This window comes from Psammomys obesus, unplaced genomic scaffold (assembly GCF_907164565.1).
Source record: "Psammomys obesus unplaced genomic scaffold, mPsaObe1.curated_primary_1811, whole genome shotgun sequence".
In the NCBI taxonomy this organism is placed as follows: Eukaryota; Metazoa; Chordata; class Mammalia; order Rodentia; family Muridae; genus Psammomys; species Psammomys obesus.
This window is the reverse complement of record NW_026596039.1, coordinates 2,956,775-2,983,004: the sequence shown is the minus strand read 5'-3', so window position 1 is coordinate 2,983,004 and position 26,230 is coordinate 2,956,775. Positions and strand designations below refer to the sequence as shown.

General features: G+C 43.0%; 1 protein-coding gene across 2 annotated transcripts in view; it reads left to right on the top strand.

Annotated features, from left to right (window-relative positions):
- The window catches only part of Jhy (junctional cadherin complex regulator), a 60,311-nt gene that overhangs the window by 7,074 nt on the left and 27,007 nt on the right, over positions 1-26,230 (top strand). For both annotated transcript variants that reach the window (XM_055622145.1, XM_055622146.1), the window contains exon 3: positions 12,268-12,787. In XM_055622145.1, coding sequence (XP_055478120.1) covers positions 12,268-12,787 — 520 coding nt within the window. The remainder of the gene's footprint in view (positions 1-12,267; positions 12,788-26,230) is intronic.

The window sequence follows — 26,230 nt, the reverse complement described above, 5'->3', positions numbered from 1 at the left end:
AAGAAGAAGAAGAAGAAGAAGAAGAAGAAGAAGAAGAAGAAGAAGAAAATCAGAAAGCAGCCATCTGGTACCTAGCATGTGTGCTTAACAAGGTCTTACTTATAAGAATATTTATATATTTGTATATAAAAAATATATATTTATATATATTTGTAGAGGTATCTGCTTCATACATTTTCTTTATCTTGGTTGGAACTTCTAGATAGCTTAATTTAATTTAAAAATTTAGTTCTTATTAGAGTCCTAAAGAGTGATCCCAGGACTTCACACATGTGACACTCACATGGGAGCCGTGCCTTGAGGCATTACCATTATTTCGAAGATAAGAAACTGAGGCTTTAGGACCTATGCAGAAGTTACTAGATGACCAGCCCGAGTCTCTAACTGTGAATACCTGAATGTGTACTCACAGGTCTAAAATAGCTTACCATCAAGTACTTAACACCAAGCCTGATGACCTGAGCCTGATCCCCAAGACCGGAAAAGAAGGAGAGAACAGACTCCTACAAGCCATTCTCTGACCTCCATAAGTGCACCCATACACACATAAAATGAATAAATGAATGCCATAAAATGAAATATGCAATTGTGGGATAGTCTGATAAAGGATTCCACTTTACTAACAAAGAGTTAAAGATAGGGCTGTTGAGATGGCTCAGCAGGTAAAGGCTTCGAAGCCTGATTAAGCACTCAAAAACTGTTGGAAAGGGGTGGGGGACTGACTTGGTAATGGTCAACTTTTATTTTACTGTGTTATATGATATAATCCTGCATTCAGTACATTAAAGTATGTTGCTTCTAGTAATGATTCAAGGATCAGGAAAAATATTGACTACTTAATTATAGGGCTTGAAGAGGAGTATTGAAGAGTCTAAACAAACACAGTGGGTCAAGAAAGTCTTAGTGATGATCAAATATCAGGAGTTTCCTTCCCTTACCCCCCTGCATTTCTCCAGCTGTTTTCCTTTCCTTTTTACTTACAGCTGTTTTCTAGAACACTTGAAAAATATTTAAGCTGAGACTATACTACCGTTCCTTATAAGGGTTGTGGGTTTTTTGTTTTGTTTTGTTTTGTTTTGTTTTGTTTTGTTTTGTTTTCCCCAGCAGTTGGAAAAATAAGAAAGACATTCAAGACTGGTAATCATGTTCTAGGGCTATGAAGACCATTCCAGAAGGTTCTGGGAATTAACTTTCATTCTTGCTCCTTTCTAGCGGCATTCACCTATGCTGGTTTCTATTGTCTGTTAAACTTAAGATCATCGGTTGGCCAACTTCTTTAAATACATTACCCTGTATACCACAGGCTTTAGGAGTCCTAACCTATCTGGGAGAATAGCAGCTAAAATCTTCTTTGTGGGAACGGTTATATCAAAGTGGTGCTTTTTGTTGTAGGGATCAGCTGTTTCTTTACATTCATTTTTGCTCACTGTGTTTGCTCACTATGTCTCAGTTAAACCCTGGTGCACTCCTCGGAGCAGGCGTGGTGCCGTCATGACAGGTGGGCTGTCAAGGAGGAAGTAAGGAGTGTGTGGGGGCGTGGACTGTGTCTATTAAAGGCCAACCTCCTGCCAGAAATGCTAGTCATGAACGCTCACAGGGGCTCTCCACTGTTGCCCCAGAAACTAGTTCCTTCCTTGGTTACTTTAAAAACTGGGGTAGTAAGTACACAGCCAGTTTTTAAAAAAAAAAAAATGTAGAAAGCACAATTATTTACCCACAATCCTGTGAGGTTATCAAGAAGACAAAAATTAAAGGAATAGTTTAATTATTGCCCATACCTCTTCTGTTTCCACTTCCTGGCAAGTTGGGAAATCTAGAAAACTTTGGTAACTATATTTTTTCAATCTCCTTTCTTTAAGAAAACTAGCTAATCTGTGTGGGGGAACACACATGTCACAATTCAGTCATGGAAATCAAAGGACAACTTTTGGGGATTGGCTCTCTCCTTCTACCACATGGGTCAGGAGAATAGAATGTCTTTATTTGCGGAGCCATCTGGTCATGTGAGGCAGGGTCTCACTGTGTAACTTAGGATGACCTTGAACTCATGGAAGTCCTTCCTAAGCGCTGAGATTCCCACCGTGAGTCATCAAGCCCAGTTTAATGCATTTTTAGTGTTAGTGTTACAATGCATTTTAGTTAGTATAATTTTTAGTGTATCACATTTAAATTAAGTGATTTTCCCAATACTTACTAACACTGAGAAGTTTTACCTGGTAAGCCAACCTAACTCATAAAGGTCAGCCAGTTTCCTCTTATATGAAAGGAGGAGCCGTGACCTTGAAAAATGAAGAGAATTGCTCAGGCTCACACCATTGATCAGAACCTGGTGTCTTAGTTACTTTTCTATTGCTGTGAAGAGACACTGTGACCAAGTGTTACTTAAAAGAGGGAACTTAAAAGAGAAACCATCTGATTGGGGATTTCCTTACAGTGTCAGAGGCTGAGTCCATGATCATCATGGTGGGAATCATGGGAGCAAGGAGACATGGCACTGGAGCAGTATCCGAGAGCTTACATCTGATCCACAAGTTCATGGCAGAGAGACACAGGGACACAGAGACAGAGACTGAGCCTGGCATGAGATTTTGAAACCTTACCACCACCTACCTACCTCCACAACAAGACTACATACCTCTCAATCCTTCCCAAAGCAGTTCCACCAACTAGGAACCAAGCATGCAAACGTGAGCCTACAGTGGTCATGCTTACTAAAAACCACCCCACAGGGGTAAGACCTGTCCATTTTTTTTCACATGATGTCAACTATACATTCCAATATCATTAATCTCACATTTAACATGTAAAGTGTACACTGTTTCAAGGAGGTATAAGTACCCCAAAATCTTAAAAATTGAGGTCTTGGCTAGGAATGTGGCTCAGTTGGTAGAGTGCTTGCCTAGTATGCAGAAATCCCTGGTTCCATCTCAGCACTTCATAAACTGGGCATGGTGGTACATACTTGTAATCCCAGCACTTCAGGAGTGTGACTCAGGGAACACAAAGTTCGCTCTTAGATACATAAGAAGTTCAAAACAAGACATTCTGTAGTCTTCACAATTCTTTTGGTGAATAAAAGGGACACCCAAACCTTCCCTAGAAAATGTCTGCAAGTCATGTCATAAACTCACTAAGAAAGAGAAACTGTGGCTCCAAGTGCTATGTCATAATTACTGGAAATTTGGGAGAGCCCCATCTTACAAATTAATATGAAGAGAGGGCCTGGAGAGATAGCCCAGCAATTAAGAGCACGTGCTGCTGTTGCAGAGGACCTGGGGTTTGAGTCCCAGAATGGACATGTCTCATAATCCTCTGTACCTCCAGTTCCAAGGGATCTGATGCCCTCTTCTGAACTCCTCAGGCACTGCATTCAAGTGGTGCATACACATACAGGCAAAACAGCACACATGAAATAAAAATAAATAAATAGTATTAAAGACTTCCCTTTTTAAGTTAATCATAGAGGTTCAGAGAGCAGCTATAGAAGAAAAGGGAGAGAGCTTCAGAGAGGTAGAAAAAAAAAAAAGCTCAAAGCTCCAGAGCAAAAAATAAATACCTTCTGGTCAACATATGAAAGAGATAGGGAGCGGAAAAGCAGGGGAGATGGATTGCACCTTTCTGAGTCAGGGCTCAGAAGTGTGAACAGATTAAGAAACCCTCATGGCAGGCTTGTAGTTACCACATGTACAACGAGATTTCTGGGAAGGAAAGGAACATTATCTCATTAAGGCGATAATTAATTCTTTTTATCATGGCATTAAAGGAATCCACCTTTCTGGGGTGTGGTTCCTTATCCAGTCAATCAACTGGATCGACTCTTATGTTTTGAGTAGCTTGGAATGTTAGGGTCTTACCCAGACCAGCAGTTGACGCCATTCTTTTTTTTTTTTCTTTTTTTTTAATTTTAATTTTTTTATTAATTACACTTTATTCATTTTGTATCCCCCCATAAGCCCTTCCCTCCTCCCCTGCCGATCCCACCCTCCCTCCCCTTCCTGCATGCATGCCACTCCCCAAGTCCACTGATAGGGGAGGTTCTCCTCTTCTTTCTGATCTTAGTCTATCAGTTCTCATCAAAAGTGGCTGCATTGTCCTCTACTGTGGCCTGATAAGGCTGCTCCCCCCTCAGGGGGAAGTGATCAACGAGCAGGCCAATCAGATTATGTTAGAGGCAGTCCCTCTTCCCATTACTATGTAACCCACTTGGACTCTGAACTGCCATGGGCTACATCTGTGCAGGGGTTCCAGGTCATCTCCACAAATAGTCCTTGGTTGGAGTATGAGTCTCTGGGAAGTTCCCTGTGTTCAAATTATCTTGTTCTGTTGCTCTGCTTGTGGAGTTCCCGTCCCCTCCAGCTCTTACTATTTCCCACTTCTTACATAGAATTCCATTCACTCTGCCCATCAGTTGGCCATCAGGCTAAGCATCTGCTTTGACAGTCTAAACTGCAGAAGCTTTCAGAGGCCCTCTGTGGCAGGTTTCAAGGTTGTTTCCTGTTTTCTTCTGGCTTTCAGAGGCCCTCTGTAGCAGGTTCCGAGGTTGTTTCCTATTTTCTTTTTCTTCTGATGTCCATCCTCTTTGCCTTTCAGGATGGGGATTGAACATTTTAGTTAGGGTCCTCTCTTTTGCTTAGTTTGTTTAGATGTACAGATTTTAGTGGGGTTATTCTACATTGTATGTTTATATGAGTGAGTATATACCATGCGTGTCTTTTTTCTTCTGGGACAACTCACTCAGGATGATCCTTTCCAGGTCCCACCATTTACCTGCAAATTTCATGATTTCCTTATTTTTCATTGCTGAGTAATACTCCATTGTATAGATGTACCACAGTTTCTGCATCCATTCTTCAGTTGAGGGGCATCTGGGCTGTTTCCAGCTTCTGGCTATTACAAATAAAGCTGCTACAAACATGGTTGAGCAAATGTCCTTTTTGTGTACTTGTGCCTCTTTTGGGTATATGCCTAGGAGTGGTATGGCTGGATCTTGAGGAAGCGCTATTCCTAGTTGTCTGAGAAAGCGCCAGATTGATTTCCAGAGTGGTTGTACCAGTTTACATTCCCACCAGCAGTGGAGAAGGGTTCCCCTTTCTCCACAACCTCTCCAGCATGTGTTGTCCCTTGAGTTTTTCATCTTGGCCATTCTGATGGGTGTAAGGTGAAATCTCAGGGTTGTTTTGATTTGCATTTCCCTAATGGCTAATGAGGTTGAGCACTTCTTTAAGTGCTTCTCTGCCATTTGATATTCCTCTACAGAGAATTCTCTCTTTAGCTCTGTTCCCCATTTTTTAAGTGGATTACTTGGTTTATTGCTTTTTAGCTTGTTTAGTTCTTTATATATATTGGATATGAGTCCTCTGTCAGATAAAGGGTTGGTGATGATTCTTTCCCAATCTGTAGGCAGTCGCTTTGTTTTGATGACATTGCCAACACAATTCTTTACAGACCTGGAAAGAAAAATTCTCAACTTCGTATGGAATAACAAGAAACCGAGAATTGCTAAAACAATCCTCTACAATAAAAGATCTTCTGGAGGTATCTCCATCCCTGATCTCAAACTGTACTATAGAGCAACAGTTATAAAAACTGCATGGTACTGGCATAGAAACAGAATGGTGGATCAATGGAATCGAACAGAAGACCCAGAAATAAACCCACACACTTACGGACACCTGATTTTTGACAAAGATGCCAAAACCATACGATGGAAAAAAGATAGCATCTTCAACAAATGGTGCTGGTCCAACTGGATGTCTACATGTAGAAAAATGAAAATAGATCCATACTTATCACCGTGCACAAAACTGAAGTCCAAGTGGATCAAAGACCTCAACATAAAACCAGACACATTAAATCGGCTAGAAAAAAAAGTGGGGAATACCCTAGAACTCATTGGTACTCATCTGTTCAGGAGAAAACTTCCTGAACAGAACACCAACAGCACAGGCTCTAAGAGCAACAATCAATAAATCGGACCTCATGAAATTGAAAAGCTTCTGTAAAGCAAAGGACGCCATTCTTTTAACCAGAAAGAGAAAGCCTTCCCTTAATGGGATTCAGCAAAACCCTGATCAAGGCTACTATAACAGCATGACATTTCTTATGATGATGTAGACTTTGTCCTGCATAACTGTCACTCAGCAGAAGTGAGATGCTAAAATTTGACATTGTGGTCGCTAACATGAGCTCTTCAGTAGTTTATTTCTCTTTACTCACAGGTCGTCCTTAAATTGAGCTTGGTCCTGGCAATTACTTGGGACAAACACCTGGTTATAACAGTCACAGATCTGTTGTTGAAGCCCATTGTATTAAAGGCTCATTTCTTTAATTCCAGCATCTGGGAGGCAGAGGCAGCTGGATCTCTGTGAGTTTGAGACCAGCCTGGTCTACATAACAAGAACTAGGGTGACAGGATTATGTGGAGAGACACTGTCTTAAAACAAAAACAACACAAGAACACAAGTCTATTGTTGAAAAAAAAGGGAGAGGAATCTGAGTCAAAATTACCAAATGATGTAATTGCTGTAAGCAAAGTTCACTGAATAACAATTAACCCCCTTCATTTTAGTGTTTTTCTATAGACAGGTTTTACCTTCAGTTCATTAAGCTATTGTTTTTCTATTAAAATGTTTAATTATTTAAGTAAAATAAATGCCTCCATTAAATGAATATTTATGGGTTATAAATAATCACCACAAAATGTGCCTGTGGAAACATTTTCTTTCATACCTGTAAAAGTGAATTTTTAATCTTTTGGGTTTGTTGCATGTTATTTCCTTAAAAGCCATTAATAAGAAGAGCAGGATGAGATAGGATTTAGGAACCCTCAGAAACAATTGTCAGTTTTGAGGCTCCTTTAAAGAGCATCAGAAACTCTACACTTAAACAAAAATTGAATTTGTTGCTCGTGTGCATAAAAGATTTAATGGCATATAAATTGGGAATAATTATTCTGTTTCAAAGGATTAAGTGAAAACTAAATCAGTAATAATATGTGCAGTTTCAATCTAACTGCCTGCTTAACATAAAGTGGCAAGTAAATAACAGCGAACTAACGGTGGGGCTTTGCTTCTATTCCCCTCCTCAACAGGCAAAATGGCCAGTTATTGAATATTTTATTGTGAGTGTGGAGGATGTTAATTGAACTAGAAACATGCTCTAATTTTAGTAATTTTTTTTTGATTGAATACAAACTGAGTATGAGGCTCTTCATTAAATGGAGATTTGATTTTATTTTGTTTGAAGTTATCACAGCACGGACTCAAACATGGTCCATTAAAGGCAGCAAATGCCCCACTGAACCCATGTGAGACTCCCCCACCACCACCACTCCCTCTCCCCTCTGCATCCATTTCTAGCCCGGGCCTCTGAAGAGGAGCCCCGACATCTGTTGTCTGAAGGGTAACAAAGGAGTTGTGTTCTCATTGTCTGCGTGACCTTCCTAGCGGATGAGGAGGAGAAGAGGGGCACGTTCCGCGTGCAGATGAGTGCTGTGAAAGAGCTCTTCACACTCATTTTATCCCCGTGTGTTGACCCAGACTGCAAAGCACAATTGGGCTTCTTAGCACATGAGCTCGGTACAATGGGGTCCTTTAGTGTCATGTTCTGTTTCAACAACTTGATTCATCTCTGGGAGGCATTACAATTTTCCATGCACATGATTTTGAAAAAAAAAAAAAAAAAGGAAAAAGCCTCCCATTAGTTGCAACATGTCTTCCATTTGGAATGGTGAAGGAGATGTTTAGAGACAGCCATTGCCAAAATAGATGGGCCCACGACCGTAAAGCCTTCACGGGAACCATGGTTGTTTCATGGGGGGGGGGGGGGTGTTTGTTTGTTTATTTTTGTATAATACAACTTCCTTGGTGCTTCCCTTCTGACAACTGCTTCAGAAACATGTTTCTCGGCAGCTCATCTCTTCTTGTTTGTCCCCAGCCCCTTTCAGAGTATCTAGTTTCTGCTTAAAACTGCATGATGATCTTCCAACCTGCTCTCTCTCTTTCCTTCTCTCCCTCTCTCCCCTTTTTCGTCCTTCTCTCCCTCCTTCCCTCCCTCCCTTTATTTATTTTGCAAGAAAGAAAAAAAAGTGAGTTCCTGGCTGTCCTAGAACTCACTCTGTAGACCAGGCTGGCCTCAAGCTCAGAGATCCCCCTGCCTCTGCCTCCCAAGTGCTGGGATTCAAAGCATGCTGCCATTTCTTTAAGAAGGGGAATTTATTATGAGGGCCTTGACATTATATTTCATCATGTGGATTCACTGATTTTTCTTAATCCCATTTCCTAAATTATGGTTCAGACATTCCCCTCAGAACCTAAGTCATGTGTAAAAACTGGATTTTGTTTTTTAATGAGTGTTATATCTCTCAGGCCTCTAGGGTACCACTTAGCACCTCATGCCGTGGAAATATCTTAAGCCCTGGGGGGGGGGGGCGGGGAGAAGAAGCCCTTGAGCTTCATCAGCAGGGAGCATAACAACAACTGTGATGTCCTGGAGACTGAGTGCACTAGGCAGTGAACGAAACCTGCTGACAGAGCTCACCGACACGCTCTCCTGGCTGCTCTTTACCCCATCCTTACTCTGTCGGGCACAGAAATTAAATAATCTGCCCATTGTTCACAAAGCGATCAGTGGCACCAGGAACGAAGGGCAGGCAATTCTATTCTAGAGCTGTTTGTTGTCCTCCCACACTTGGCTGTAGCCTCTCCCAGAACCACAGAACTCCACATCATTATGCAGACAAACAAAGCATCATGACCGTATGGATGACTACTGGCCATCACCGTGTGAGGCTGGTTAAGCACAGTGACCAGTCAGAGTGCCGGGTTTCTCTAATGCAATCACAGGAGTAAGAATAGGTAACTACGTTCCCTCCGAACATCGAAGGCCTCTTTCCGTGATTGTGGTGAAGTGCCTGAAATCAACACATTAACAGGAGGAGCAGTCTTTCTGGGCTCACACTTCCACAGGCACTTGGCCCTGTCTCTTTAGGCCTGTGGCAATCTCAGGGCAGACGCATCTGTGAGAGGAGCCCTGTTCACCCCATGGTGGCCAAGAAACACAGAGAGAGAGTAAAGCTCCAGTGGCCCAAAGAGCATGGCTTTGAAGGAAGCTAAGTAACTTAGCTTCCTTCTCTGAGGCCCCAGCTCCTCAATGTTCCACCACCTCTCATACTGTCACAAGCTGGGGACCAAACCTTCAACACGTGGGCCTCCCTGAGGCATTTAAAACCCACACCATAGCAAATTCCTGTTTTTCATAAATACCAGATGTTGCTTGGTTACACCAGTAACTGGGTTATCTTAGGGTAACAGGATGACAGGGTCCAGGTGGATTTTGAGATATTATCGAGCAATTAAATATGGATCCCTTGGAACTGGAGATACAGGTGGTTATGCGGCAACCATGTGAGTCCTGGGAACCAAACCCTGGTCCTCTGTACGAGCAGCAAGAGCTCTTAACCACTGAGTCATCCTTCCAGCACAGTGATGCCAGGTTTGGTCATCAAGAAGACTGTTCTAAATGTCTTCAAAAGAATGTGAGTGTAAGGCCACCCCAAAACTCATCCCTTCAGCTGTTCTTGATCGGCGACCAGTCTTCTCTCTGAAACTTATGTAATTTACCTAAGCCCAAACCCTTGCAGAGTTTATGAGGCCCTTGCATATCTGGCCTATGGTTAACCTTGAGCTCTGAGGCTCAGCTTTTCCCAGCCTGCCTTATCGCAGAGCATTTGTTCTCCGGAGGCAAAGTTGTTCTGTCCCCTCCACTCCTGCTGTTCCCTTCACCGCTGTTCTCTCAGCCCGGTACATGTTTCCTTAGCCTTGGGTCATGGGCACGACTTCCTGTAGAAAACTCTCCCCAACCTCCTGAGACACAAGCAAGGTCACTCCTGAGCCCAGGTGGCCCTGTGGTCCCTGCCAGAGCAGGCATCGCTCCACAGTGTTAATTGTTTGTTTTCTTTGTTTCTCCACCAAGCTGTGAACCCAATGCTGGGCCACTTAACACGTATCTCCCAGTTCAGTAAGTGCTCAGTAAACACTTGTCAAAACAACTGTGAGCTAATGAGTAAAGTTAAATTCCGTTTTCCCTTTCAGTAAACTGTGGATATGGGAATAGAACCTTTGTTTGTTTTAGAAAGTTGTATTTGCTTAAAGAAAATGATGAGCTTTCTTCTCCATGTAAACAGCTGCAGTTAAACCCTAGGTCGCTTAGTATATGACAAATCCTAAAATCATTCACTGATATGCCCCAGTTCAAGAAGTGTCTTCATATTGAGATTTTAATTATGTTGCTACTTTTTTTAAATAAGTATCAACTGCTATACTATGTCAGAGTATTTATGGAGACGCAGGTATTTATTCTAGAAGCATTTAACTTGTCTGCCCATAGAACACCACCTTGTATTAAACAGAGATTAGGGAAGGAAGGCATACCTGCAGCCCATGATTTTAGGTGACAGCATCACTGAGGTGAAAAGTCAGTGAGCACATACACAGAGCCCTTTAGGATACATGGCTTCCCGCCAGTCTTTAGTCAGCCATGAGAAATGAAAGAAAGACAACATCCCCACTTGAAACAAACTGCCTCAAAAAAGAAGGTCAAATACCCAGTGTCCAAATACTGACTTTTGTAGGACAGACAACCCACAGGAGGGACCTGCCCATTATGGCCTTGAAGACAGGCCATCTTGTGGTATCTGTGTGGGAGACACAGTGATGTCCCATTTCCTGACAGATGGACCACTGTCTCTCCAGAGTTTTGTTAGGGGAAAATCCCGTCTAGGAAAGGGAACTGCTGCCTCTGTCTGAAAGGCTCCCACCCTCTTAGGAGAGCTGAAAAACTCACAATGACAATTGAGAAAAACATATGAGTTCTTTGCTTTACATTGAATCAAAGATATCTAGGTTCACGTTAAGAAGGGTAAATTGCCATCGTGGGGACCATTAGTTTGTTTACCCAGCATAGAATTATGCCCTCTGTAAACAGGAATATCAAATAGCATAAAAAGCTGAGTGATTTACATTTTCTTTTTGATTAGAGGATTGCATCCACTGTCCTCAGCAAGGAAAAATCTCTCCCATTTAGCTTTTGAAGATCAAAGAGGCCATTAAATATGCCATATTACCAGCTTTTTTTTTTTCTTTCTTTCTTTTTCGGTTAAGACTGGGGGCTACTTTACAAATTGAGGCTGTTATGGCAGATGGGAGGACATTATTTGAGGTCCAGTTTACTTTCCTCAGACAGGATCACGTCCTTAACCTTAATTTCGTGAGACTGTCCTAGAACTCAAGACCCACGAGGACCTGTCTGCTGAGGCTCACCTGCATGGCTGTGACAGCCAGGGCCCTGAGCCACAGTCTGTTCTAAGCCTGTGGGGTTTTCTGCAGAATGCTTGATAAACATCCACAGATAAGAGGACTGGAGCCCAAAATCCCTGAAAAGAAAGAAGAGCCTGTGTATGTAGATATTCAGTCTGGATAAAAGCCTGACGTTTCCTCCCAAGAGGAGAAATTCACATTGGCATTATATACCTCCCTCCCTAGAGATAAGAACTCGAATATGCATAGAACTAGCTAAGGTGTAAATTGTTAAGCTTTTCCTTCCCACAGCCCACCTCTCTCTCTCCCTTCTTTCTGTTTTGAGACAGGGTTTCATGTAGTCCAGGCTGAACTCCACATACCTTGTAGTCAAGGTTGACCTTGAACTTCTGATCCTCCAGCCACCTCCACCTCCCTAGTCCTGCCTAATGCTAGGGATAAAATATGGGGCTCCATACATGGCAGGCAGGTACTCTATCAACTGAACTACAAGCCTAAGCCGTCCAATGTGAATCGTACTTTTATCTTCAGCAGCAGAAATAACAGATCGCCGTTTGTATGCATAAGCAATAGGACTCTACGAACCAGAGAGGCACGCTGGCTTAACATTGCAGACATCTGTTTTTGTTTTGTTTTCTTGCTTTTAGGATTTAGTTGGCAACCATTTTTACTACAGATTTCAGTGAGCTTGGGTAATTAGATCTTTGCTGTGGTTCTAATTTGAGTCTTAGATGCACCCTCACCATCTAGAGAATGAAAGGGAAATTAAGAGTACCGGGTCTGAGACTGAATTTGAATAAAATAGTGAAGCGAAATCGAATGAGGGAGTTAATTTTTTTTGTGTGTGAACATTTTATTGGGTCTGTCACAGTTGGGGACTGTCACTTTAGGTGAAACCCACTGGGAATTTACTTTAATTAAAGACCTCTCGTTTCATTTTTGCTTCGGACAGCCAACCTCAGGTAGAAGACAAATATTCAGACCTCCGATATGATCCCAACTGGAAGAATAAGAAAGAGGAGGAGCAGCCATTGACTGTGGAAGCATTGCCAGGGTCTGCAGATAGCTCTTCAGAAAACCTGCCTTTGGCTCCACTCTACCCTTCCAGGGAGCCATCCATCAGACAGCCATCCGAGAAAGGAAGCGAGAAGAGGAGCGCTCCAAGCGAAGCTTCCTTACTTGGAAGCGAATTTCTAAGCCGGGACTATGAGAACGACCCCCGCCAAAATGAGTCCTTTTCCGAACCAAGCGACAGCGACAAGGAGGAAAAATCCAGCGACCTGTCTCAGTACCCAAAGAGTTCAAGCTCACACAACGAAGTTTTCCTGCCAGGGTCCCGTGGACGGCGCAGAAGGAAGTCCAAGCAACATTTTGTGGAAAAAAACAAGCTGACTTTGGGATTACCCACTCCTAAAACAGACTCTTACCTTCAGCTTCACAACAAAAAGAGAGGAGACACTCGCCTCGAACAGGTGAGTAGCAGCAGCTTAAACATCTCTGCTGAAGCTGCCCTGGGTGGCTCTCCTTTCTGGGCGATGATGTCATAGTAAAGCTTCAACTGGGTAAAGCGTCACCTCTTTCCTCTTCCCCTCCTTCCTCCTGTTCTTTTTCTCCCTCCTGCTTTCGTTTCATTTAGTCAGGGGAAGGGGGGGTGCATATGTATGTATTTGGTCGTGTGTGAGGTCAGCTCACAAGAGTCACTTCTTTTCTCGCTCCTTGTGGATCCTGAGGATCTACCTCAAGGCTTGGTGGTAAGTGGCTTTAGCGGCTGCACCGCCTTGCTAGCCCACCTGCTAAATAAAGCCCACCTGGGGTCCACCGAGCTGTAACCGCTACACTCAATGACTATCCCTAACATGTCCCCATTCAAAGACCCATGGAATACTTTAAATGTTTATGTGCACGAGTATTTTGCCTGCGTGTGTGTCAGCATACCGTCTATGTGCCTTGGAATTTATTTCTGCTGTGTGTTCTAATAGAAGAAGTGCAGGGCTGAGCATTTAATTCCCTGTGTTGATTGTCTCTGTTCTCACCTCACCATTGGTTGCCACCTTACTAAGCACCCCAGCACATTGGAGGTGACGTGACACATTCACCCCTAGAACCACAGCTTGCCTCGGAAGTGATTCTACACCCAGATTCTGTGTGGGTGCTGGGTGCTGAGCCGGGGGGCCGTGAAGGGGCGTTGTGAAGCAGAGCACAGCACGGAAGATTTTTCTCTTTAGTTCTTCAAATGACCCTATCTCCTACCAGTTCCATAATCGCTGCACTGTCCCTCATTGCCCTGGGCAAGTGGTGCGAAATGATCACAGCTTAGACTCTCCATTATGTAAAATTAGAACAATAATAAATGCCCTCTTTCCCTCATCTGATCATCTTGAGGATAAGTTATTTCCCAAATGATGGACCTGTTGGACACCAGGCACAGTGTCTCATCACTTGAGACACTGAGACTGAAGGATGGCAAATATGAAGCTAATCTGGACTATGGAGCAAGGCCTTGTCTGAAACAGGAACACACAAACCCATTTGCATACATATATGCACAATTTATACACACATTTCACATTTACAACAACAACAAAAAGAAATGCTGTTATAACAAGTAAATCTAGCTTTATTTCATTCACACAAATAAGGACCCTATCAGCTCACCTCCTGATGAATATGCCATATGTCCTATACACTTAAGTCAAGAGCTTGGGTGATTGGCAGTTTTACACCCCTACTCGAGAACACCTTGGAATTCATCACCTGTAAGGGTGGAGTCCCTTTTCAGGATTAGAAATGTGACATTTTTGCATTTGTAACTAACAATAAAACATAGGAATGAGCAGGGTGTGGTAGCACACACCTATAATCCCAGCACTCGAGAAGGCAGGAGCAGGTGGATATCTGTGAGTTCGAGGCCAGCCTGGTCTACAAAGAGAATCCAGTACAGCCAGGGCTACACAGAGAAACCCTGTCTTAGAAAAAACAAAACAAACAAACAAACAAAAAACCCCACAGGAATGGGTACAGAATATTTAACTGAATTATCAAAACAGCTAAATTTCATTAGTTTTCAACATTTTTTTATTGTTTTGTTTCATAAAACTTATGTGAAATTTCAGCCAGGCAGTGGTGGAGCACGCCTTTAATGCCAGCACTCGGATAGCAGAGGCAGGTCTACCAAGTGAGTTCCCAGTTATCCAGAGCTACACAGAGAGACCCTGTCTTGAAAAACACAAACAAGCAAAAATACTGTTGTGAATTTTCAATTTTCACTTGATTCATTATTTAAAATATAAATAAATTCAAGAGTGAAAAATGTCTGTTGCTGGTCATCTCTCCCAGCCTAGAATAATACTTTTCATTCTGCTTTGAATCAGTGTCTTGCTTTGTAGTTCAGGCTGCCCCAGGGCTAGCCTCAAACTCATAGCAATCATCCTGCTTCAGCCCCTTGAGTGCTGGGATTACATCTAATTCTTGTCACTACTTTCAGAGGTGTCCCTAGACAAGCTCATGAAAGAGAGGCAATGGTGAGGCCAAAAGAAGAAATTATATTTCCAGTATAAGGGAGAAAAGATTTACCATGAGCTTTGTGGCTAACCCCTTAACTGCTAATTTGCATAATTGTTACAGGTCCTCTTGGCAGTCAGTCTTAGGGTGTGTTGGTTGTCAGTGTTCTCACAGACTGGTTTTTCTTTTTGTTTTGTCACAGAAGAAACTATAAATTCACATTAGATTTTCTGTCCTTGAGCTCTTGACTTGCTGTTTGAAGGAGATGTTCACTTTGCCCTGGGTTCAAATGTTTTTTGTTTGTTTTTTGTTTGTTTTGGCTGTTCTGGCTCACTTTGTAGAGCAGGCCGGCCTCGAACTCACAGAGATCTGCCTGTCTCTACCTCCCCAAGTTGCTGGGATTACAGGTGTGCGATACTGCACCCAGCAAGTTCTGTCTTGATTCTGGTTGCTTATAGCATTTGAAACCATTTCTTCATCATTTCTCCAAGATGGATTGTTTTTCCTTACTCTTCTTGTTCTTTTTTAAAAGGTACAAATGTATTTGGCCTAACAGTGCCATAAGTGTGATATGTGTCCACTTGTTTTATTGAACACAGTAATACAAAAATGTGTTATATATGACCATGCGACAGCTTCCCATTGAAGTCTTGTTGAGTTTCTGTTTGCTTGCTTGTTTGTCTTTGCCTTTCTTTCTTTCTTTCTTTTTCTTTCTTTCTTTCTTTCTTTCTTTCTTTCTTTCTTTCTTTCTTTCTTTCTTTCTTTCTTTCTTTTCTTTCTTTCTTTCTTATTTTGGTTTTGAAACAGTTTCATGTAGCCCAGGCTGTCCTGAACTCTTTATATACCTGAAGATGGCCTAAAACTTCTGATCTGGTTTGTTTGTATTTTTAATTAAAGTTTTAAAAAATGTTATTAAGTTCATAATAAGCAAGCACAATAAAGAAAGCTGTGGAAATTAAGAGTAATGCTGGGTCTGGGAGGAGGGTGATGGCTCAGTGGGTAAGAGAACTTGCTTTGCAAGTTTCAGGACCTGAGTTCAAATCCTTAGGACCCACATAAAAAGCCAAGTGTGGCTAATGTGTTCCTGTGACCTCCGCATGTGAAGCAGTAAGAACAGACAGACCCCAAGAGCTCACTGCAGGCCCACCAGCCCAGACAAGACAGCAAACGCTAAGTTCAGTGAGAGACCCTGTCTCAAGGCCATAAGGAAGGGAATAATATAGAAAACACTCTACGTCATGTGCTCACCTCTGCCTGTGCATAAACTGTTACGCTCCCATCTACCCACAACACAACACAACACAACACAACATAACACACAGGTGAGCAATGAATGGTGGAATCCTACTGGAGATTACAATATATTACAAGTCAAATCAGAATATTTAATATATATGTAGGCACAAATTTTGAATTGTATGGCAAAATAAGAAACACTTCAGTTTTCCTAACAGCAATCTGGGTAGCCTCCAGTGAAAAGAGTAAACTGAATCCAAATGCTCATCATACAAAATAACTTCCAAGTAGGTAAACCTCAACTGTCAAAACACTAGAAAAAACATAGGAGGATTCTGTCCAAACCCTGAAATATTTTTTAAAAATCTAGAAACCTTAAGAGATTACTAATTTGGCTTTGTGTATAACAAAAACAACTATGAGAGAAAACTTTAAACAACATAAAATAGGAGAAACAAACTAGGAAAATTTTTTCCTAATTTATACCATAGGTAAAATTCTATCTCTAATACTTAAAGCTATCCTTTTCCGTGTCAATTAGCAGGAGACTGAAGTCCCCATAGAAACATACAGAAAAGCTCAGATTGTCACAGAGAAGTTAAAACAGGTGGCTATTTAGTGCTTTGTGAACATATTCAACATCTGTCACTACAAGATAAGAACAGATTAATCCTACATAGAAATTCATTTCCACCTATAATTAATCAGCAGTGGACCTGTTGATAAAAATGCTCAGTAATGCCACGGAGAGAAGAAATCAGCATAACCAGAATAAAGGATGATTTATGGCTATGGAAAATACAATTACATTCCCAGAGAAACTACAACATAATGTCTAAAAGCAGCCACATAGCTTGGCTCTGCCCTGTGCTAGCTGTGTGACCTTATGCGGGCTATTAAACCTCTTTGTGCCACAGCTTTCTTGTCTATAAAGGAGATAATAATAGTATTTTCCTCATAGGGTGGTTAAGAATATCAAATGAGTAGGCTGATGTACAGAGAGGGCTTACATTAGAGCCTGACTCAGAGTAAGTGCTGCAAATGATTTTGTAATTAGTATTTTTATTTGGCCCAACATACTCCACTCCTAGGTATTTGTCCTAGATAGATGTATGCAGTCTTGAAAAGAAACACCTCTACAAGATGATTCATTTCCACCTTGTTTGTGATATCAAATGATCAGAAGCCACCCAAATAGCCTTCGTTTTGGAGGGAGTAGTTAAGGAAGTTACAGTAGGTCTGCAGGAGAGAGACATTATGGCCATTTAAGAAATGAAGACTCACTCTGAAATGCTTTGGTCAATTTACCAGGATTTATCAGTAAGAGAAATACAAGGAATGAAACAGGCAGATATAAAAGAGAAAAAAGAAAAAAAAAAACAGAAGGAGTAAAAATATATGTCAAGTTGACATGTCCCACACAGCTGTAGATGATGCAGGAAGATTATAAATTTTATGTCTAGACTCGACTGTACAGTGAGACACTGTGGAACAACACTGCAGAGGTGATCAAGAGAGAGGCGTGGGAAGAAATTGGCAGAGCTTTCCACCTTGTGCCTTTTTATGCCTGTTGGTTTTTCTTTTTCTTTCTCTTCTGGATTGGCTTGTTTTGAGGCAGGGTCTCACCACATAGCCCTAGCCGTCCCGGAACGCACATAGATCTGCCTGTCTCTGCCTTTGCAGTGCTGGGATTAAAAGCCAGCTGTGTCTGTTGTCTTTAACCACACTTACATGCTATGACTATCACTTTTTAAAAGCTAAATTGAAAAATAGCAACAGATGAAGGTCAGCATAGGCTGAGGGCTGGGGGCCAGTGGGTAAAGTGCTTGCTGGCGTGCATGAAACCCTGGGTTTGCTCCCTGACACCATATGGACCAGGCATGGTAGCTCGTGATTGTCATGCTAGCACAGGGATGGTGGAGGCGGAAGTGTCAGAAGTTCAAGGCCTTTGTTAGCTGTGTAGCAAGTACAGGCCAACGTGGGATATGTGGAATCCTGTTGGGGTGGGGCGGGGGGGAGGGCAAGGCAAAGGTCATTTCCAACGGCAACTTCGTAAAGCTGATGTTACGTTCTCACCCTACAGCTGCAGTCAGTTACCCGCACCTGATTCAGAAAGAAACCCCTGGCCTTAACCTCAGTTTTTCCATGGTCTTTCTTGCTGTTTTCTTTTTCTTTTTCTTTTTTTAATTGTTGGTACACATTACCACACATTCTTTCTTCTTTTTTGGGGGGGTGGGGGTGGGGAGCGGGATTCTCTATTATGCATTCCTGGCTGTCCAGAAACTCACTCTATAGAGCTGGCTGGCCTTGAACTCGGAGATCCGTCTGCCTCTGCCTCCCCAGTGCTGGGCTTAAAGGTACACACACACACACACACACACACACACACACATTTTTGACAAAGAGTTCAGAGCAGGATGCCAGGAACTGATATGAAAGGCAACACACACTAGAGGGCACCTGAGCATCGCCATGCAGCTTCTGCTCTGGTGAGCACTGGGACTTATTTAGGAGCCCTGGAGTGTTTGAAACTCATTAGCATCTGAGTCAGATATATGACCTACCATTAACAGAAATTGTTTTGAAATGAACTGCCCTTCTGTCTTGATTTCAATAGACTTTGAAGATGAAGGTGAGTCTAGACTGAGTTCAGAAGTGCTCTAAGTGCCTTATCTGTGTGATTTGGCCCTTTCCTACTAATACTGTGAAAAGAAATTACAGGTATTTTACAACTGTAAATACAGAAAGGTTACCATTGCCTGTAATCCTCAGGACCATGTAAAGCCATAAACAGAAGCCAGTGTCCAGATCTGTGGACCAGCAGCAGGCCAGTCAGTCAGCAAGTGCTTACTGAACACCAGCTATGTGCTAGGTTCTCTTCTCTGTGCTAAGGGATGCCGCATTCACGAAGGCGTGCAAACCACCCATCTCTCCAGGAGCCTGCTTTTTAACCATATGACACAGACAAGAAACAGGTAACATCTCACAGAAAACCAAACAAGCTGCACATACTGAAGTAGTTTGGTGTGGCGGCGTCTGTTGAACTGAGCCCCAAAGGGATGAATCCAAAAGACAAGCAAAGATCTGCAAAAAATGTTGACTTGCCCTGCCTTGGTGGAAACACCTTTGCTTGAGGAACAAGACCATGTGGTGGGGATGGGGGGGTAGTCTCTGTCCTGTGAAGACACCTGAATGTGCTCCCTCCCTCTCCCTCCCTCACACCTGAATCAGTCATGGAGCCCAGAGTGCTACCTCACACTGTGTGTGTGTGTGTGTGTGTGTGTGTGTGTGTGTGTCTGTGTGTGTGTGTGTGTGTCTGTGTGTGTGTCTGTGTGTCTGTGTGTGCGCGAATGCGCATTTTCATGAGGTCAGCCCTGGCACACAGAACAACTAAATATTAGCAAATAAATGTAATTTTAAAATAGTTTCTCTTCATCCAAAATTTGGGAGAAAGGTGGAGAGGGAAAGAGAGAAGGTAGGTGATTATTGAGTTAAACAATATAATTTGAAGCTTTTTAAAAAAAGGTATGATTTGGGGCTCTTTTATTTCTGCCAGATTTGTTTTTCTATTCTGTATGGTTTTGTGTACGTGTATAGGTACATGCGTGCCATGGAGCACATACATGCAGAGGTCAAAGGACAACTTTCCAGAGTCAATGTCCCCTTTTACCATGTGGGTTCTGGGGATAGAGCTCAGGTCCTCCGGCTTGGTGGTAAGCACCTGTCTCTGCTGAGCCATCCTGCTGGCCTGTGCCCTTTACTTTTAGAGCCGTTTGTTGCCCCTGGCAAATCACAAAAGCATGCGGAACCCTGTTTTCCTGGTTAAAGTGAGGTTACAGACGTTTGCTCCCTGAAATTGGGGATGTGGCTCAGTTAGCAGATTGCATACTACAATACACAAAGCTCTGGTTCTGATCTCCCAAGGCTGCATGAACCCAGCATAGTGGTACACGCTTGTCACCCCCACACTTAGGCAGAAGCAGTCAGTAGTTCGAAGCCATCCTTGGATACCCTGAGATCTCCTGTCCCAGCCTGGGACTACACGCTACTGTCTCAAAAAACTCAAACTCAAATGTTTACTTTCTACGGCAGAGTCAGGATTGTTGGGATATTCAAATGACATTCTATATGGGGATGCTTCTAATGTCACATAGGCCCTATACGATATGTTTATTAATGAATGCTTCGATGTATTTACAGTTTCCTATGGATAAGACCACTCTCCCACTACTTAATTGCTCTCCTTTTCCATGGCTTTGAATTAAGAGAAGCTGTGAGTTGTCTGTAATATTTAGCTTTATCTCATTTAAGTTATGGGCATCTTTTATAACTATATTTGGACTCTGCTCTTATGGAATGGTTCAGTTTAGTGCTCCACGGCACTTACAGAAATTATTCTTCTGCCCAGTAGGCACCCTGGGGCTGTTCATTGATTGATAGATTTTCTTATTTTGTCCTATACTGACACAAGAGCACTTACTTATGACTATGTAATTCCAATTGAACTTTATGGTTTTTCCGATATGAGGCATTTCTGAGGCCTCCTTCTGGTGGCAGTGCTCGGCACTGTGGAGTGACACTTCATTAAGTCCACGTGACTGAAGAGGGATCCACACAGAAGAAAACTTCTCGCGTAGCTTTCACATGCCCTTTTGAAAACCAGAAACTTAGCACAATTAATCATTTTTAAGGATTAGTCACTTCTGAGCTTTCAAAGATGTACTTTAGATAATTCTGTGATGTCTTACACAGGGCACATTGCATCGATTTGAATCAAAGTCAGTGCATGCCATTTTTGCCACACTTGTATTAAATGACCCAGGCTGCTGTGAACCTGTGGCCAAGTCATGCTACTGTCTGTGAGCATCCTACCGAGATGTTATGGAAGAGCCGGAAGGAGACACATAAACAATCAGAACTTACTAGAAACTGGTCTGCAGACTGAGAGTCACTAATCCTAAACCCTAAATCTGAAAAGCTCCCAAATCCAAAAATTTTGAGCCACCAGAAAGTTCTACACCTGATCTCTTATGGTAAGAAGAGGGAAAGAAAAGAAAAAAAAGGGAGGGATGGACAGATACAGAGACTTATTGCATAAGAGGAGGTTGTACAACAGACATAATACTTTAGCAATAAGGGAAAGCTAAAGCCAAGCAGTTATCAAAAGCTTTGCCAGGGGTTTAGGGGAGATCACAATTTAAACTAGGTTGTGTGGCAGCATCTCTCTGAGAATTTGGGGGCCATGAGAAAACACGCCACACAAATATTTGGGGAAGATGATTTCTAACCAAACAAAACACATGGTCAGTTGGATACTTGTTTGGTTTTTTGTTGTTGTTTTGTTTGTGGTATTGGGGAGTGAATGCAATGCTTCATGCATACCGGGAAAGTGCTCTTCAACAAGCCATGTGCCAGGCTCTGGTTGAACCCGTGGATATGGAATGTGTTTAAACAGAGAGCAGATTCTATCCACTCTGAGAAAGGTGGGAGAGCTCAGGGAACAGCATGGTCAAACTCATCATGTAGTTTCTCTTTGTTGGCCATCTGTATGCCAGGCACATTCAGTGCCACGAGGAAGTACAAATGCACTGTGCCCTGACCTGTACAACACGGCAACCCTGCCACAGCCCCTCCCTTCCACCATCATGGAACTTCAGTAGAGAAAGATGTGATGACAAGCTATGTCAACTGGACACAAGCTAGAGCCATGTGACAGGAAGGAATCCTAACTGAGGAAACAATGCTTTGGCTACATCTAGCTCCTCTCCATGCATGGTCTCAGAATTTTTAGCTTTGTTGGTCTCCTTGTGGGGCTCCTGTCCCCTTTGTGTCCTTCTGTACTCCCTTTCTTCTAGAAGACTCCCTGTGCTCTGCCTAAAGTTTGACTGTGAGTCTCAGCATCTGCTTCAATCTGCTGTTGGTGGAACCTTTCAGAGGACTCTCTATAGGTTCCCATCCTGTTTCCTCTCTTCTGCTGCTTCTGGTATCTGTCCTGCTTGCCATTCTGAGTGAGATTTAAGCATCCTCCCTAGGGTCCTCCTTAGTGTTTAGCTTCTTTAGCTCTGTAGATTTTAGTATGGCTCTCCTACATTATACAGCTCATATCCACTTACACGTGAGTATAGACCATGTGTGCAGCCCAGTCTCCATGTGGGTTCTCAATTAAGGGGAGCAGGGGCTGCCTCTGTCATGAATTCGGTTGCCTGCTCTCTGATCACTTGCCCCTGGTGGTGTGATCTTACCAGGCCACAGAGGAAGAGGATCCAGGCAGTCCTGATGAGACCTGATAAGCTATGGGCAGATGGCAGAGGAGGAGAACTCCCCCTTTCAGTGGACTAGGGGAGGGAGATAGGGTAGAAGAGGGAGGGACTGGGAGAAGACAAGAGAGGAGGCTTCAATCAGAATATATAATGAATAAATTATAAAAAAAAAAGAGAGAGAGAGAGAGAGAGAGAGAGAGAGAAAGAGAGAGAACAATGCCTCTATAAGATCCAGCTGTAAGGAATTTCTTAATGATAGATGGGGAAAGGCTCATCCCATTATGAGTGGGACCATGGGCTGGTGGTCCTGGGTTCTATGAGAAAGCAGGCTGAGCAAGCCATGAGAAACAAGCCAGTAGGCAGCACCCCTCCATGGCCTCTGCATCAGATCCTGCCTCCAAATTCCTGTCCTGTTTGAGTTCCTGTCCTGACTCAATGATGAACAGTGTTGTGGAAGTGTAAGCAGAATAAAGACTTCCCTCCCCAGGTTGCTTTTGGTCATGGTGTTTCCTCACAGCAATGATAACCAAAGCCACAGGGTGTTAGAAAAGAGAAAATACACAGTGTGTCTATCACTGCTTCCTTTGGGAATCAGGGAAGACTTCATGGAGGAAGTTACATTTGCACCAAGGCCAATAGTATAAAATAGGACATGGTACAGGTCTATTATCCCAGCTACTCCAGAAGCTAAGGCAAGAAGATGATGAGTTAGAAGCCAGCCTGGGTAACTTTCATGAGATGCTGTCTCAGAAGGAAAAAAATTTAAAGGATAAGAATCTAGCTTTCCCAGCATACACAAAGCCCTAGGTTCAATCCTCAATAAAATAAATAAATATAGGTAACAAAGTGAAGGGTAGTTTCCAAGCAGAGAATGAGCTTCACACAGACCATATATATACACGGTTGGGTGTTGGTGGTGCACACCTTTGATCCCAGCAGTTGGGAGGCAGAGACAGGTTGATCTCCGAGTTAGAGGCCAGCCTGGCCTATAGAGAGAGTTCCAGGACAGCCAGGCCTACACAGAGAAACCATACATACATGCATACATACATACATACATACATACATACATACATACATACATATTCATAGAACTCAGTATCAAGTTCATACTGAGCACACATGTTCTCAGGTGTTCTATAGGAATGGAGGCTGGCTGGCAACAGAATACAGATATTTCACGTGCATTGTCTCTTCACAGCTGAAAAACGCAAACCCCCTTGATAATTTAAGCAGCCAGGCTGAGTGTCAACGAAGCCACCTCACGGCAACAAAACCTGAATCCGTCTCTTTTGCTGGCCGTGGAAACGTAAGCAGGTATAAAACAACCCAGGGCAAGCGCTTCCAAGCACTCATTAGCCAGATGAATAATGAAAACCTTGATAGACCCAGTGACTAGGCCCAAAGGGGAGCGTAAGTAGCTGATATAGCAGAACAATGGTGAGACAGCAAAAAACCTGACTCTGGGCTCTCAAGATAGCTCAGCAGGTTAAGATGCCTGCAGCCAACCTGACCACCTGAGTCTGATGCTCAGGGCCTACGTGGTGGAAGGAAAGAACAAAGTCCTCCAGTTGCTCTCCAATCTCCGCCTGTGCACCATGGCATGCACATCGCTCATGTATGCATGCATGAGCACACACACACACACACACACACACATATATATACAACAAACATAATACTTCTTTAATCTGACACTTTGGCTCATTAAATTTTGCCATGTGGCTAGTTGCCAGTGCATTACCATCAGGAACCGGCATAACAAAGCCTTCTCAACTAATGTGAAGCTCCCCACGGCCAATAACACTAAGACGGTAGAAAAGGCAGGATGTAAGGCGAAACATGGGGACAGCCCACGGTGATTTCAGTCTAACAGTGTGTTCATGAGGCACGTGTCAGTGTGTGTTATGCAGATCTGCTGTCACACAGCTCTGGGCGAAGCCTCAGCTCTGCTCTCTGCAGCACTGTCTAATTCTCTACAAACCGGATGAGTTTCTTTGAGAGAGAAGCCGCAGCCCAGTCTAGCTCAGCTGTCCTCAATCTGAGTTGCTTTCCTCCCTACAAACCTTCACTTCAAAGCAAGGAACATAATGTACAATTTTTTAATGGCTCTAGACCCAAGCACTCAGACTCTCTGCTCTGCGCCTTACCTCAGTGTAAACACCTAATCAAGATTGCCTGCGCTTCAACAATAGCAGCCAAATGCAATTTGAGAACCACAAGCCTTTGAAGTCCTCCCTGCAAAGGCCGGTTTTCTAGTCTGGGATAATGACATGCCATGATTGCTGTCTTTGTTGTATCTTTTCAGTACAGAAGCAATTATAGGCCCCAATTTAACAGAATAGACATTACACAGCTTACGATGCTCAAAATGCAATTTCATTTGATCATTTTCTCGATTTGATTGGTATTAATAGAATGGTTCACAAAAAAAAAAAAAAGAAAAAGAAAGAAAGAGAAAAAAATAGCTGGCAGAGGTTGTGTCCCCCTCCACTTTCACAGAGCTAATGTAGAAGTATGTTTTACCTGCCTGGCAAGCTCACGGGAGTGATGCAGCAAGCTTCACCAAAACAGTGTGCACAGAGACACTGTGTGTCCCTTGCGCCCTGGCAAAGGAAGCAGCCATGCTCTGTTAGCAACCTGTAAAGTTTTTGACAGATCTACGTACGTAAGCATAGCTGGCAGCAGGAAATCAGTGTCGCCGATGGTAAACCCCATTACCTGAAGCACAGCCTGTATTCCTCTTTGAGCTTGCAAAAACTGGAGAATCTACATCCCTCTGGTCCTCTCCTGTTCCCCCCCAGAAGTCATGTTAAGCCTCTTTGAGATTAAGAGTATGGTTGCCTGCTCAGACACTAGAGTTGGAATTTTTCCCTCTCCTGACCATTGTTTCTCATCCTGGACAGACCTGGGTTTTTGTTTGTTTGTTTCTTTGTTTGTTTGAAACAAGTTGTGAGTCTGTTTGACATCATGATAATGAGAGATAGCTGGTAGCCAGGCATGGACACCTGTGCCTGGAATCCCGGAGCTCAGGAGGCTGAGGCAGCAGGAGGGAGGCCAGCCTGGGCTACTAAATATAAATAGCAAGACCCCGTCTCAAAAATTAAAAAAGCAAAACCAGAAACCTTTGCAATAATGCCAGTAACTATTGTGAAACCTACTATTTTGTGGTTCAGGGTGTTTCCGGGAGCAGCTGTATGAGGGGAACCCTAATGTAAATTTCAGAAGTGGTTCTCGGCCTTCGTTGAGCCCTCTAAACTTTAGAGTATTTCATGATGGGAGAGGTCTTCCACTTGCAGGGGAGGTCATTCATTCAAAAGCAGATCGATCATTTTCACTTGGAAATCGGCCATACTAAAGAGGGTATATTTTTCTTCCTTGTTTTAGGAATAAAAATTCAAGCAGTTGTTTCATAGTTTCCACTTTGAGATCAAGTTTTTTAAAGTGTATTATCATTGTTGTGCATGACTATGATGAGGGAGCATGGCCACGTGCAGGCCACAGCACACGTGTGGAGGTCAGAGAACTTGGCAGGTCCAGTGCTCACCTTCAGCCTTTCCGTAGCAGTTGCTGGGAGTGCACAGCGGTCACCTCGCCCAGAAAGCCAGCGGTTCTCAGCCTGTAGGCCGCGACCCCTGTGGCAAACCTCTGTGTCCAAAAAACGTACATAACAGTATACATAAATATCCATAACAGTGGCAAAATTACAGTTATGAAGTAGTGACAAAAGTGTTCTGGTTGGGGGTCACCACAACATGAGGAACTGTGCTAAAGGGTCGCAGCACTGTGAGAACCACTGTGTCTAAGCCATCTCACCAGCCCTAGATCAGCTTTCACTTTAAGCTTCCATGTTGTCTGCCTTCCTTTCCTGGTGTGTGTGTGTGTGTGTGTGTGTGTGTGTGTGTGTGTGTGTGTGTG